This window comes from Acinonyx jubatus, chromosome B4 (assembly GCF_027475565.1).
Source record: "Acinonyx jubatus isolate Ajub_Pintada_27869175 chromosome B4, VMU_Ajub_asm_v1.0, whole genome shotgun sequence".
In the NCBI taxonomy this organism is placed as follows: Eukaryota; Metazoa; Chordata; class Mammalia; order Carnivora; family Felidae; genus Acinonyx; species Acinonyx jubatus.
Window position 1 is genome coordinate 42827063 of NC_069387.1, and position 16377 is coordinate 42843439.

The 16377-nt window shown below is 38.6% G+C and overlaps 1 protein-coding gene across 1 annotated transcript in view; it reads right to left on the bottom strand.

The window, feature by feature from the left end:
- Positions 1–16377, bottom strand: part of LOC106987818 (ovostatin homolog 2-like) — a 54479-nt gene that overhangs the window by 16391 nt on the left and 21711 nt on the right. Inside the window, exons 16-22 of the mRNA XM_053225803.1 lie at positions 9634–9804; positions 8477–8641; positions 5424–5509; positions 4522–4750; positions 4145–4274; positions 1715–1833; positions 494–545 (exon numbers count right to left, since the gene is read on the bottom strand). Coding sequence (XP_053081778.1) covers positions 494–545; positions 1715–1833; positions 4145–4274; positions 4522–4750; positions 5424–5509; positions 8477–8641; positions 9634–9804 — 952 coding nt within the window. The remainder of the gene's footprint in view (positions 1–493; positions 546–1714; positions 1834–4144; positions 4275–4521; positions 4751–5423; positions 5510–8476; positions 8642–9633; positions 9805–16377) is intronic.

Below are 16377 nucleotides of genomic sequence, written 5' to 3' on the forward strand. Positions count from 1 at the left end.
CTTATGTGTGAAGAAAATGTAAAAAACTACTGACTATGACATATAAAATAGCACACACAGAAGGCAAAGTTTGGAGATTCCCACTAACATCAGATCATCATCAACAAGATGGCCACAAAGCAGGTGACTGAGGGGTGGTGATGTGTCTGTGGGTTGCTTTCTCCCAGTCCTGATCTTCCTCTGTCCAATGCTGTGCAACAAATCATATGGCAAGAGGAACCAAAAAATATGTAAAATGGGAAAACGGGTTGAGGCAGACCAATGTCATAGATGAACTGACAAAAAAATTCTCACAAATTATACTTTTGGTTAGCCAAAATTGTACAATGAAGATAGGGGATGAAATAAAATCATCCCCTGTTAGGCACTTAACATGAAATCACTGAAATTACTCAGTGTGGCCAGGGAACTAATGTGTAAGGAAAGGAAATAAGTTGACTCTGTTGACAAATTTTCTTTGGGACTAATTTGACAACCTAAAAGAGTCTCTTACCTTGTGTACAGATAAGGAAACTTTGAGTCATTTCTTTTTCAATACCTTCAGGCTGTCAAAGAGTAAACAAAGACAAGCACAAAGTAATGAGTCTGGGGCACCTTCCATGTAGGAAACGTAATCCAGAATCAGCTCAGAGAGGCATGACTGGCCCATGTTTGTCCCCGGGAGATGATCCATTCATTGACCCCTTTTGTTTAAATTTGGAAGTCACTGTGTAGTACAAAGATCTACTTTAGACCCTGTGTTCCCATTGTTCGAACAAAGATAACTTCGATATCATCGTGGGACACTGTCGACCCCCCGATCCCGTCCAGCATCTCCAATGACAAATGACAGTGTTTTGTGGAGTAGGACCAAGAGGCGAGGTGAGAATTATCTACTGAGAATTGTTAATTCTTTTTTTTAAAATTTTTTTTTCAACGTTTTTTATTTATTTTTGGGACAGAGAGAGACAGAGCATGAACGGGGGAGGGGCAGAGAGAGAGGGAGACACAGAATCGGAAACAGGCTCCAGGCTCCGAGCCATCAGCCCAGAGCCCGACGCGGGGCTCGAACTCACGGACCGCGAGATCGTGACCTGGCTGAAGTCGGACGCTTAACCGACTGTGCCACCCAGGTGCCCCTGTTAATTCTTTTTGAGGATGATGGGATCTACACCGGAGTGTAGGACAAGTAGATTTGTCTCGGATTTAAGAGTCGGTTAAAAAAAAGGAAGGGAAGGTGCGCCTGGGTGGCTCAGTCGGTTAAGCAACTGACTTCGGCTCAAGTCATGATCTCATGGTTCATGGGTTTGAGCCCCGCAACGGGCTCTGTGCTGACAGCTCAGAGCCTGGAGTCTGCTTCGGATTCTGTGTTTCCCTCTCTCTCTGCCCCTCCCCCACTTGTGCTCTGTCTCTCTCTCTCTCTCAACAATAAATAAAATGTAAAAAAAAAAAATTAAAAAAAAAAGGAAGGGAAGAGCAACAGGTCTACAGGAACCACGAGTCGGGAGCAAGCAAAAAATCATCAAGCCTGTTTCAAATATTAAGCTTTACTATCCTGGGTCAGATATTAGTTAAAGAAAGGATGAATTTTCCTGCTGCTTTAATTCATCTAAAATGATATGTTTTGTGTCAAAAGTCACTATACTCAATTCATTAAGTATATTCAAGAAGAATGCCTCCCTATATTTAACCCATTGCTTATCTGAAAGAGCCTGACAGTTTTGCATGTACATACCTCCACCAATAGACTTTTGACCACAGTATCTTTCCAGTTTAGATTCTGCTGATCAGCTGCTTCTTTGGGGCAGGCACTACTTTGTCTGGACTCAGCAACTACCGTGATATTCACTTTACCTGGAAAACATTCCTGAATATAAGTTAAATTGTTGACCATAGGCCTCTTCTGTAATGGGAAATGGTTAGACTCTACGAACCACATCTTGAATTGGATGAACTGAATACATACTATCATCGTATTTGTGCTTGACCAAAATAATTTGTTCTTTCTCCTGCCTGAAGATGATTTGATATACTCTGTTTTAGCTGTTTCAAGATCTTTATGTTAAATACACTATTCATTATGTAAAAAACAAAACAAAGAAACAAACAAAAAGAATCAGATCTAAATACAAACAACCTGATAGTTGCCAGAGGGAAGGGGGTGGGGTAATGGGCAAAATGCGTGAAGGAGAGGGTTCCAGTCATGGAATGAATAAGTCATGGGAATAAAAGGCACAACATGGGGAGTATAGTCAATGACATTGTAGTAGCCTTGTATGGAGACAGATGGTGGTTATACCATAGAGATGTTCAATCACTAAGTTTTATACTTGAAACTAATGTCGCACAGTGTGCCTACTCTACTCAAATAAAAAAGAAGTTAAAAACCAACCCAACAAAAAATAAATGATTCATTTATCTAATTAAAAAGTAAAATATTTTAAGGAAAAATAATAATTTGCAAAGCCACCAGAGCAAATTCCTTGATAATTGGTTGTCGATAAAGGTTACGTATACCAATATGGGGACAGAATATCAAATAACCAGGGATCCTCACTTTTCCCAAGTTTGAACAAACACAAATAGTAAAATATGACATAGTGGAAAGGGCACTGGATTTAAGTCAGTGCTAGCAAGGAATCCATTGTTTTTAACTCCCCGTGAATCATGGGTCATGTAATTAAAACTGATCTTCAGTGTCATTGCTTGTGAAAATTGGAAGACTGAAAAAGATAATTCTTTTGGCTTCCTATTACTGTATGCCTATATACCAATATATATAACCAATTATTGTTCTTGTTTTTACTTGTTGCTGTGTTTTGTTTCATTTGTTTCTTTTTAAGAACGACTTTGATTTCTCTATTCTTAGAACTGTGCGCCCCACTTAATGCCATAAAACTTACCATAAAAATGCCAAATAGTATTCTATCTCAATGGCCAGGGTAAGATTTTTGAAGACTTAAGTGTAGTCAGAAAAATCGAGAAACAAAATCTAACAGGGAAAGTAGTTTTAGTCACACCAACATCACAGGTGAACCAAAATAATCGCATAAATAAACTCTTTGCTGCCTGCAATAACACAATGAACATGGAACATGAAATAAAGGAAATTTTAATGACAATTTTTTACATCAGCGATAATGAGTGTCATGGATCTATCACATCTAGCATTTTCTTTACTAGTTTTTTTTTTTAACTTTCCCTTCCCTTATATTTTCAACAAGATACTTCCAAATTTATTTTTCTATATTGCAGATAACACATGCATGAAGAAAATACTCTTCTCAGTGTCTGATCTCCATCCAAGGGTTCACTGTTTTTGATGTTTCATGATATATCTAGCAAATTTAGAAGTCCTGGCAATCATCATGATTGAGGAGTAATTTTGGTATAGGTGACACATGTCCACGATGATGGGTGAAGGAGCAAGTTAGAAGTGGAGGACCTGAGCAACATTAATGAAAATATAACCTCCTTTTGGGACAAGACATATGGATTTGATCATGAAAATTGGCATTTATATTGTATTTAAATCATGTTATGCTTTTATACAAATGAATGGTGGCTTTGCATTAGCAACTGGAAAAGAGATGATCAAAATAGGATTTTTAATTGAAAATTTACAAAGAGGAGGGGCACCTGGGTGGCTCAGTCGTTTAAGCGTCTGATTCCGGCTCAGGTCATGATTTCATGGTTCAGGGGTTCCAGCCCCACGTCGGGCTCTGTGCTGATGGCTCAGAGCCTGGATCCTGCTTTGGATTCTGTGACTCCTGCTCTCTCTGCCCCTCCCCTGCTTGCGTGCTGTCTCTCTCACAAAAATAAATAAACATTTAAAAAAATTTTTTAAAGAAAATTTACAAAAATGAGACTTACAAAATGTGAGGGAGAAAACTATGTTTGTATAGAGGATTTAAGAAAAATAAATGAAGGCTATAAAAGTAGGCTGTTTTTTCCCTACATCTATTTCACCCATCCTGGGGATTAAGACTGCACCTACCATGATGAGACCTGAATAATGTATAGAATTGTTGACTCACTCTATTGTACACCTGACTCTAATATAACGCTTTGTGTTAACTATACTGGAAATAAAAGTAAAGAAAAAAAAAGTTAAAAAACAAAAGGGCTTGTTTTCCATGAGGGATTGGCATACCCATTGACTTACCCAATGTCTTCGGTAGAAGAGTCCAGACATACGTTTTCTTCTCTCCAGCTTGGATAATCTCACTGCCATTGTTTTTAGGGGTGCTGATATTTGCTTCAAAATACTGAGATGATTCCAGCCGGACCGAAATCTGAAAAAAAAAAAAACCAGTCAAGCAATGAGGGTGGCATTCTAAAAACTTTGCTGCTACGATTCCTCTTCCCATCTTGAGAAAATTAGCCAATTTGCTAGCAAAAAACTATGGGAACAGGTCTTATAACTTGATAGTGCCATTTTTGCATTTGAGAATAAAGAGACTAGGGCAATATTCAAGGAAAATATTGAGAGATCTTTTGGCGTTGGTAGAGTTCGTGTCCAGATCAAAGGGAACAGCTTACCTCTACACATGTACTCAGGTAGCTGAAGACACTGACAACCAAGTCGGATTGTTCATTTCGAACAACTGAAAAGGGCAAAGTCATTTCAACAAAAAAAGGCTGGGAGATTTCCAGAGTGACTGTTGATGAAATGCCAAACCCAGCGTCACCATTCACACAGAAGCCATTTGCCTGCCACTGGGTTATGGTATCAGGGACGAGGAAGGACATGTTTGCTGAACCTGAGGAACTAAGGAGACATCATTGATAAAATGCATTCCTTGCCTAAACAAGGAAGCTAAACGTAGTGCAGAGCAAGCAAAAACGTATTAACTGAAGGTTAAAAGTAAGTTCAAATGTTTAGACAGGGCATTAGATAACAATCTTGAAAGCCGTATTTTTATCAAATTTATCTTTAAAAATGGCAAATTTCTTTGAACACTGCATGATTTAAAAAAAGTTGAAGCAGCTTGCATCTGCCTGCATGAGATTAATAAATGAGAAACAATGCTAGAGAAAAAAAAAATAACGTGGTCAGGACCTACCAATGAATGATAGTCTCTATTTTACAAATACGGTATTGCTTTATTTTTTTTTTTATTTAAAAAAAAAATTTTTTTTTTCAACGTTTATTTATTTTTGGGACAGAAAGAGACAGAGCATGAACGGGGGAGGGGCAGAGAGAGAGGGAGACACAGAATCGGAAACAGGCTCCAGGCTCTGAGCCATCAGCCCAGAGCCCGACGTGGGGCTCGAACTCACGGACCGTGAGATCGTGACCTGGCTGAAGTCGGACGCTCAACCGACTGCGCCACCCAGGCGCCCCAATACGGTATTGCTTTATACGGCCGATGGTGAAGTTTAAGAAATAACAACGAAAAGAAAATAGAAATAAACGCAGGAGAGAAAACTCAAAAACTCACTCGACACTGACGAGGTCCCATATCCACGTCTCTGGGAAGTTTGTTCTTACCGTTTCTATTATAGCCTGTTCTACATAGTCAAAATTCTCCTTCAGGAGAATTTTGTCACCAGCTAAAAGACAAGAGAAATGCTTTATCTGGAGAGAATAAAGTTACGTGTTTCAAAGGCACACACCTATAAGCTATGTCGTTAATCACCCATGCTCAATGTGAAGCAAAATAGGGCTTTGCTCCCGGGGCTCATTGCCAATAAACGTATATCTACACCTAGGCATCGGCATTTTGATGTTCAAATCTCTGCCATTATTCAAAACCACAACAAACCGACAAAAATAACAACCGGGCTACATTGTGCCTCCAGGGCCAGATTTACAGAAAGTGATGTTTGGCCTCTAGGCTGTAACCGGCATTCTTAATCACTGCGTCCTTTTTAAACAGTCACTCCAGTTAACCTTCGTGACACCACATCCTTCTAGTTTTCTTCTCTTTGGCCACTCCCATTCTCCCATTCTCCCCATTCTGTGATCTCCCCCTCTTTGACTGGTTTCTAAGAGCTCTGGTTTCTAAGACCTCTTCTCTTCTTTAGGCACTGTCTCCCCATTGACATCCCCACACATGGCGCCATTACAATACATGTGCTGAGGTCTCCCCCCGCGGCCCCCCCCCCCAGCTCTGCATCTCCAACCTGGACATTTCTTCTTGGATACTTTACAGGCATTTCAAATGAAACTGTTCCAAAAGTAAACTCATTATATACACCCCCTTCTCCTCTCTAGTATTTCCTGTCTCCCTGAAAAGTACCAAAATCCACTCACTTACCCAAATCAGAGACTTAAGAATTGCCCTTGATCCCAGACCCCCTTTCTGCATTTTCTATCCTAACCAATCTCTGAAAACAGCTCTCAGATCTATCCATGTTTCTCTATTTCCACTGCCTTTTTATGGTAGTCCCAGCACTGCCGTCTCTCAGTTTAATTACTAGCATTTAGAATATTTCACACAAGCAGAACCCAAATCCCAATCCCTTTTTCCATAGAGCAGCCAGAGATATCTTTTAAAACACATATTAGATGGCGGAAAACTTGTCAATAGTGTATTATTTCACTGAAATGAATTGGAAGTGCTTTCAATGACCTACAAGGTCTTCCTGAGCTGTCTATCCCTCTTGCTTGGGCTATCTTTACTCTTGCCTTTGAGCCATCCTTCTCCCACCCTGAAACACTTTTGTTTTCTTTGCTGGTCTTGCATAGTGCTTCCCTCACTGCTTCGAATGCGCTTCTAACTCTTTTGCGATGTACAATCATTCATCTTTCAAGTCTTGGCATAAATGCCAAGGATTTAACAGGCCCCGGAGGAATTTATGTCTCCTGTTTACATTCTTCCCATTTCGTGCACTCTTCCCAGGTTTTTGGTGTTCCTGCTTCACTTGTCATGCTTCCCTGTGAGACTAAAAGTTCCAGAAAAGCCGAAATGAAGCCACTGCCTTTACGATGCGTAACTCCGTACCTGGCCTCAATAAATGTTGAGTGAGTTAACAAATGAATAACTGAAGAAGGAGGACATTACAGGGAATGACTTTGGGGTTCAGTATATTTCATTGAAAGATACTAAGCAATTTAAATGTGTCTGATAAAGATTACTGAATATAGTGTCATCGAGTAGCAGAAAAAAAAGTACAGAGCTTCAACCTCTTGACTAGGACTTCGAAGCGGTTTTGAACTCTACACTTCTAGGGTCTCTTGAGTACCCGCTGAATCCACCCTTGCATGAAGTTGTTAGGGCTTTCATTTTTCTCCAGTAGTTTCTGGTACTCATCTTCAGGATCAGCCCCACTTCGACTACTGGACTCACTCGATATTGTGTAGGGGGATTTGTGGGTGTTATTCACGTATTTTCAGATCTGGAATTCAGCTTTGATTTTAGTCCCATTCCGATGATCTTGTTTCATTTGTTTCCCTGACTACATTCCCGTTTTGAACGTCTGTCTCATTACCTCATTCGCCTAAGATGATGGCTGATTTTTGTGTTTACAGCCCTTTCAATAGGAAACGGACTACTATTTGAACTCACGTCTCTGATGCCAGCTTTTCGGCTATCTGGGAATCAAAATGCCTTCTGTCTTGAACCCTGTGGATTGTGGTTTACACGTAATACAGGTATAAGGGCCCCATCAGGACACCTTCTCCTGTATCACACTCACTTACAATGATTGTCCCTCCCGCATCACGACACATTGCCTGCTCTTAAACACTTCTGATTCTGTGTTCTACCGATAAAAATAAACTTCCTTGTACATCCGAAGCTAATTCTTCCTTTGAACAACAACAACAAAAAAACCCAAACCAAAACCCAAAAACCATTTCTAGTCTGCCTTATCCTGCAGGATGTCTAGTTGTAGTCAAAAACATGGCCTAATTCACATATAAATCCCAATTTTTATAGTTTTATCACAAATACACCCAGTTCCACAAACTCTTTTAGCCATCTCTAAGACACAAAATTCTAGATTACCCACATGCAAGTCTAACTTTTTTTTTCCCCTTCCCCTCCCCCACGGTCTTCTGTTAAGTTTCTCAGGATCCACATATGAGTGAAACCATATGGTATCTGTCTTTCTCTGTATGGCTTATTTCACTTAGCATCACACTCTCCAGTTCCATCCACGTTGCTACAAACGGCCATATTTCATTCTTTCTCATTGCCACGTCGTACTCCATTGTGTATATAAACCACAATTTCTTTATCCATTCATCAGTTGATGGACATTTAGGCTCTTTCCACAATTTGGCTATTGTTGAGAGTGCTGCTATAAACATTGGGGTACAAGTGCCCCTATGCATTAGCACTCCCGTATCCCTTGGGTAAATTCCTAGCAGTGCTATTGCTGGGTCATAGGGTAGGTCTATTTTTAATTTTCTGAGGAACCTCCACACTGCTTTCCAGAGCCGCTGCACCAATTTGCATTCCCACCAACAGTGCAAGAGGGTTCCCGTTTCTCCACATCCTCTCCAGCATCTATAGTCTCCTGATTTGTTCATTTTAGCCACTCTGACTGGCGTGAGGTGATACCCACATGCAATTCTAGATGGGGCACTGTATATTGGCCCATATCCTTCTGCGTCTAGATGCAATGGCCTGAGGAATGGCATCCTTCCCTCCATTGAACATACTTCCGGTTTCCGGTAATGAAGGTTGGTAAAGACTTTCAGACCCATAGCCTTCAAAGAAACAAACAACAAAAGAAAGCTGTGCGTTTCTTTCATGCAAGACCTAAAAAAAGGACTACCAACTATATATTATAATGATAAACAGATGATAGAGGTTTCCTCTGCCAGCAAGGGTGTGGGATTGTAGAAGTCAAGTCAGCTCTATTCGATGTATGGAAAGTCTTTAATTTGGAACAAAAGTGATAAGCATTATGATTTATCTAGCATGTATGTGCCAGGATTTTGCTAAGTATTTTAAGTCGTTCTCCATTTAATGCAAAGGGAAAAATACTTATGAGGTAAGCACTATCATCACCCTAATTAACGTCAAACAGATGCAAACACATAGATATATACACATGCAATGCACAGTCCCTTGTAGATTAAACTAAAGTCTGTCTAGCCCTTTCTCTTCCATGCCTTCTGACTCCTTTTATGGAGACTTCAGCCGATCTAATTGATGGAGCCTGGACTATATTTCAGCTTCTTGGTTTGGTAATTTCTGTGTAACATTTATTGCAATAAATTGAAGACTGGCTCATTACTTCGAACACAAAGTTTTATAATTTCACTGCCACTTATTTTTAACAAAAGAGGGAGAAAATCCACAAAAATTAATACCTTTTTAAAAATCTTTTACTTATTTTTGAGAGACAGAAGGAGACACAGCATGAGCAGGGGAGGGGCAGAGAGAGAGGGGGACACAGAATCCGAAGCAGGCTCCAGGCTCTGAGCCGTCAGCACAGAGCCCGACATGGGGCTCGAACTCATGAAACATAAAATCATGACCTGAGTTGAAGTCAGACCCTTAACTGACTGAGCCACCCAGGCACCCCTTAATATCTTTTTATAAGATAGTTTCTGAGTCATCCTGAAACAGATTACTGACACCAGTCTCCAAGAATAGGAAGAAAAGGACACATTTAATAAAACACAGATATGCATTATGAATACCACAATTAAAATTGAAATGAAATAATTTTTAAAGTCTGAAGTGATCTTACCCTGAGGATATCATAGGTGTCTCCATCCCCATAGTGGCTTACAGGTATATAATACAAACCATTGTAGAATATATCCTTCTGAGGAATGCAAGAGTCAAACTTGCCATCATCAAGGTTGAGGCCATGATAGAAATAACCATACAGTTCTACATGTGGAAGCAGATCGTACACCTATGAGAAAAATCACATGGTTCCCAATGGTTTTAAGCATTCCTCTTTTATTTTTACAAAATTGGCAAGTATTTTAAGTACTTTTTTGTTCCATAGTAATCTTCTCTTTATTTTAAGAGCATAGCCATAATATTTAATCCAACATTTTTTGTCAACTCATCCTTCCAGAAGAGGGAAACTTCAATTTTGTTTTAGGTGGTCAATGTCATGTTCATAAAGTTTACAGCTTTGGTTCAGGATTTAGGATAGCATGTAGGATAGCATTCTCCACTCCTATTTCCATCAGCAACAATATTTGTAATTAAACAAATAGCGTTTCATTAAAATAACTGGAAAAGGCACTCTTTATCAATGAACACTGTCCACAAACATATCAAGAACTGGAAAAAATTAATTCCATACCAAACTGCTATAAGATAAAGGAGAAAATGAAAATCAAAACATTTCAGCTGATGCAACTTGTCTGCTAAAGTCACTAACTGAACAAATAGAGAAAAAGCTATACCAAAAAACAAAAACAAAAACACTTCATATAAATCAAATATTCTTAAAATTTTTTTAATGTTTATTTATTTTTGAGAGAGAGAGAGAGAGAAAGACAGAGCACTAGCAGGGGAGGGTCAGAGAGAGAGGGAGACACAGAATCTGAAACAGGCTCCAGGCTCTGAGCTGTCAGCCCACACGGGGCTCGAACAGAGTGCCACATGGAGCTCGAACCCATGAGCGGTGAGATCATGACCTGAGCCAAAGCTGGACGCTTAACTGGCTCCAGGGACCCCTAAATCAAATATTCTTAAACATTCACTGGGGGTACTAAAAAAAGCACCATGAATTGGAAATTCAATAAAGAAAGAAAGGAAATGAGAAAGACCTAGGAAGAAATAAAATGATAATTTATTAAAGTCAGAAATAGTCAAATTAGTATCAGATATAAACTCTAAATTATACAGAGCTCAAGAAAAAATAGATTGAAAGAAAACTTTAAAAAGCAACATAAAAATAAAGAAAAAAGAATAAAAACGAGAGGAAAATAAATTAAAATGAGTCACGGGCAAAGCAGTTGACTTGGAAAGCAGGCAAAGAAGATCCAATATTGCTTACAGAGTTTTTCTAGAAAGAGGAAAATGGAAAAACTGATATTTAAAATTATAATTCAAGACAAATCCTGGAAATAAACAATGAGTTTACCCAATGCATGGGTCTACTGACTAGCTGGTAAAACATCTCCCAAACAGATTCTGAGAGATGTTTTACTCAAAATATTAGGTTTTAAATATAAAGGGAAAAAGCCCAGCCTTTCAGGCAAAAAAATCAAATAATTCACAAGGGCACACGAAGTAGACTTATGTCAGTGTCCTTAAAAGGAAGATTTGCAGAAATTCCAATAGGGTAGCAGCATTTTCAAGAAATTTAAAGAAAGTGGGAACCAAGAATTTAAAATATAGATACTTGTCCTTCCCACAACAAAGCTTTAGTGAAAGAATTGTGAATGCGAAATTCAGGGAATTCTCTATCCAGGTGACCTTCTGAGGAGTCTAGTATAAAAGAGCTTTGGGCAACCAAAGGATGGCTAAGGCAATGGGCGAAACTTGGTGCGTTTGAAGAGAAAAGTAGAATGTAAACATAGGATGTTTTGACAAAGAAGTAAAGATGCAACTTTAACATGAGAGAAAAGGTGAAAGTACAATAAAGTTATTGACTGTGGTAGAGATAATAGGAAGGAGTCAAAAGATATACTTAAAAATGACTGGTTAGATTTAAAGGTTAGGCAAGAAAAAAGTGAGATTAGAGTTTTATAAAAGATATAAACACAAAGACGATCACTAAAATAAAAATTAAACCTCAGTTAAATGCAAGAAATTTGAAACCATCTAGAGCAAAGAAAAACTCAAAAAGCTAAAGAAATAAAATAAATTTGGGGTGCCTGGGTGGCTCAGTCAGTTAAGCGTTCGACTTCCACTCAGGTCATGGTCTCAGGTTGGTTTGTGATTTCGAGCCCCTCATTCGGCTCTCTGTTCTCAGCGCAGAGCCCGCTTTGGATCCTCTGTCTCCCTCTCTCTCTGTTCCTCCCTCGCTCACTCTCTTTCTCCAAAATAAACATTTTAAAAAAGAAATAAAGTAAATTTAAATGTTGCACAGTAATTATAACAAAAATGTTATGATAGAGTTGATGCCTGTTATGATAGAGTTGATGATACCACTCATATCAATACAAGTAAATTCTTTTCTAAAAAGCTTTTTTTTAAAGCAAAATCCAGCACTATACTTCTAGAAAAAACCTATAAAATACAATATTTCAAGATACTAAAACTGAAGTGTAGGTAAAGGAAATTAATAAGAAAGCAGAGGTTGTAATTATCTTGATATTAGACAAAGTAGAATTAAGGACAAAAGGCATCAAATAAGATAGAAAAGGGCACTTTGTAGTGCTGAAACCCCCATTGCACAATAAAGGGACAAGGGTAATGAATATCTGTGCACCAGATAATACAGCAGTCATTTGGGGCGCCTGGGTGGCTCGGTCGGTGAAGCTTCCGACTTCAGCTCAGGTCATGATCTCACGGTCCGTGAGTTCGAGCCCCGCGTCGGGCTCTGTGCTGACCGCTCAGAGCCTGGAGCCTGCTTCCGATTCTGTGTCTCCCTCTCTCTCTGCCCCTCCCCCGTTCATGCTCTGTCTCTCTCTGTCTCAAAAATAAATAAACGACGGGGCGCCTGGGTGGCGCAGTCGGTTAAGCGTCCGACTTCAGCCAGGTCACGATCTCGCGGTCCGTGAGTTCGAGCCCCGCGTCAGGCTCTGAGCTGATGGCTCAGAGCCTGGAGCCTGTTTCCGATTCTGTGTCTGCCTCTCTCTCTGCCCCTCCCCCCCCCCCCCCCCCCGTTCATGCTCTGTCTCTCTCTGTCCCAAAAATAAATAAACGTTGAAAAAAAAATTAAAAATAAATAAATAAATAAATAAATAAATAAATGTTAAAAAAAAATAAATACAGCAGTCATTTATGCAAAGTAGAAACAGCAGAAGGTGCAAGGGGAGGTAGACAGAAACACTCTTTACAGAGTAGTTTAACACACTACTCTCAGTACAAGACAAGTCAAGTGTATTTAAAAAATAACAACAGAATCTTGCCATTTGCAATGACGTGGATGGAGCTAGAGAGTATTATGCTACACGAAATAAGTCAGAGAAAGATAAATACCATATGATTGCACCCTTATGTGGAACTTAAGAAGCAAAACAAATGGGAAAAGGGGGAAAAAAGAGAGAGAGAAACCAAGAAACAGACTCTTTACTGTGGAGAACAACCGGACGGTTACCAGAGGGGAGGCGGATGGGGGATGAGTTAAATAGATGAAGGGAATTAAGGAGTGCACTTGTTGTGGTGAGCACCTGTTGTTGTAGGAAAGTGTGGACTCACTATATTGCACACCTGAAACTAATATTGCACGTATGTTAACTATCTGGAATATAAATAAAAACTTGGAAACACATTAGATCTTATGGATAGAAAACGAACCGATAAAAGAGATTGCATCTTCTGAATACAAGTGAAGCACTCTCAGAATCTGTTGATACATTTGGGCACGCAGAAAAAATATCAGTAGTTTCCATAAAGTAGAAAGATTACTGATCATGAGGCAGGATAACTTGAAATTAAAACGAAAATCCCCATATAGGTAGGCCTGTCTACATATACATTATAGAATGCTTCACTAAGTAAGTTTTCAGGGAAAGGCTAAATGCAGATAGTATAGAATTTCTGAAAAATCATGATGTAATTGCTGCAGATCCAATCTAAGGGATACTTTAAAAGTAGAGATCAGAGAAGAATTCGTAGGCCTTAACGCTTAAACCAATAAATATAAGTAAATGAAAATTATGCAAATTTCTAAGTAAAAGAAGTTAAAAATAACATCAACAAAACAAGCAACAATAAAGAAGTTATATGGACACAAGCAAAAATTAATGTGTTAGAATACTTCAAAAAGCCCATATTAGATCAAATTAATCAATCAAAATCTGAAGTTGAAAAAATCAACAACACAGGTAAACCACTAACAAATTAATAAGGAGAAAAAAAAGGAAGAAACTAGAAATATGCAAAATAAAAGTTACATAAAGAGGAAAAAAATAAAGAAGGGTGTGACGATTGATATACAGCACAGAGTTTTTAAATATCATGAGATTTCTTTGCACTTCTCAGTACAAATAAATTTGAAAGCCTATATAGAGAGACTTAATTTCTTAGGAAAATATAAATTGCCAAAAGTGACACCAGTAGAGAGAGAATGCTTAAGCAGACCAATTTCTACAAAAGAAATAAAATTATTAAGAAACTACCATGCAGAAAGCACCAGGCACAGGATATTCTGCTAGAGTCCAGAACAAGGCAAGGATGCTATTCCTCCTGCAATTTAATATTCTACTACAATTAGGCAAACAATTTTTTAAAAATAGATCATCAGGGGAGCGCCTGGGTGGCTCAGTCGGTTAAGCGTCCGACTTTGGCTCAGGTCATGATCTCGCGGTCAGTGAGTTCGAGGCCCGCTTCCCGCTCTGTGCTATTTGTTGGTAATATGGCAGTATCCCTAGAAAGCCTAGAGAACAACTTCTAGAACTAAATCACTAAAGGATTTCAGCAAGTTAGCAAAATTATAAAATTATTCTGCAAAAAAATACCTCTCATATACACAAATCATAACAAGGTAGAATGTGTTATAGAAGAGAAAACTTCATTCACAATAGCAACAAAAGAAGTTAACCTGCTTCTGGATAAGCTTAACAGGAAACTACATAAAAATTATTTAAAATTAAAATTCACGAAAGACGTAAAAGTACATTTGAACAAATGAAAAAGGCATTCCATGTTCTTGATGTGACATTTCACCATCAAGATGTACTTGATGTGATTTATAAATTCCATACAATCACAATAAAAAAATATCAGTGAATGTTTTCTGGAATTAGACAAGTTGAAGATAAAATTGCTACAGAAAATCAAACATGGCAAAATAGCTAAGGAAACTCTGAAATATAAGAGCTGGGGGATGAGAATGAGGAGTTGATTTCTACCCAAAAATTAATGCACCCTACAAAGCTTCCATAATTAAAACTGTGGTGCTGACCCATCCATAGACAGGCAGACCAGTGGGATAGAATATAAACTCCAGAAATAAATATAATTGCAAATAGAAATACAGTCTATGGGAAAGTATTGCAAACCAGCACAGCAAAGATAATGTTGTATCAACTGGATAGATATTAAATTTTAAGAAGAGAGAAATAAAATAAGCACTATTCCATTGTCTAGTGAATTAAGGATCCCTGGAAAAATAGTTATTTTCAAGGCTGGAGCAAAGAAAGTACAAGATGGGCCTCTAGCATCTTGCGCCAGAAATTCAGCAATTGCTAAAACCATGATGTGGGCACGTCACAAGAACACGGGCACCGACTTGAAGATGTTCCCGCTGGGAAAATTTAAGATAATTGTAACATAAAAATAAAGGACAGTAATGAATTGTGAATTATTATTTAAAAAATTTTTGTGATGTTTATTTTTATTTTTGAGAGAGAGAGAGAGAGAGAGACAGAGCATGAGTGGGGAGAGGGGAAGAAGGAGAGAGGGAGACACAAAATCCGAAGCAGGCTTCAGGTTCTCAGCTCTCAGCACAGAGCCCGACGTGGGGCTCCAACTCTTGAACCATGAGATCATGACCTCAGCCGAAGTCAGACGCTTAACCGACTGAGCCACCCAGGCACCCCTGAATTGTGAATTATTAATTCAAAATTATAAACGTTGGGAAATAAATATTCCTGCATCCATAAGTAAAGAGGAAGAGGGAGAACTAGAAAATCATGTTCCAACTCTCATACCAATATTGGTTTTGGCAAAAACTATGAATGGATGCTAACTCCAAGGAAATTCTGATGGGAAGCAGGATATACAAAGAGTCTTAATAAGCACAAATTGCTATTTTGCTCAACAAAATAGCCAGTGGAGATATATGGAAACACCTTTATCAGGTGACTAAAATTACCGTCACCAGATGCGCGGCTGAATCTTGTGTACCTTGAAAAACACACAGTATCTTACACGCTGTATTCTGGACAGAGATGCATAATCTTGGCCCAAACATGAGAAACATCAGACAAACTTAAAATGAGGAACATCCTATTTAAAAAACTACTTGGCTTATGTTGTTCTAAAAGGTCAGATTCATTAGAGACAAAGAAAGATTCTGTTCCAGGTTAAAGGAAACTAAAGGAACATGACTACCAAATGCAATATGCGATTCTGCCCTGGATCTTGCACTAAATTAGGGAAATTGTGTGGTATAGAGGACAACTGACAAAACTTGAACATAGCTGGCAGATTAGATCGAAAGTACTGAAACAATGTGCAGTATCCTAAATTTGATAACTGTATTGTAATTATGCAGGAGAATATCCTTGCTTTTAGGAAATGAACACTGATATATTAAGGAATAATATAGCATGAAGTTTTCTACTCACTCTCAAACGGTTTAGAAAAAAAATTTGAAATGCTATATACATATGTGTGTGTGAGAGAGAGAGAG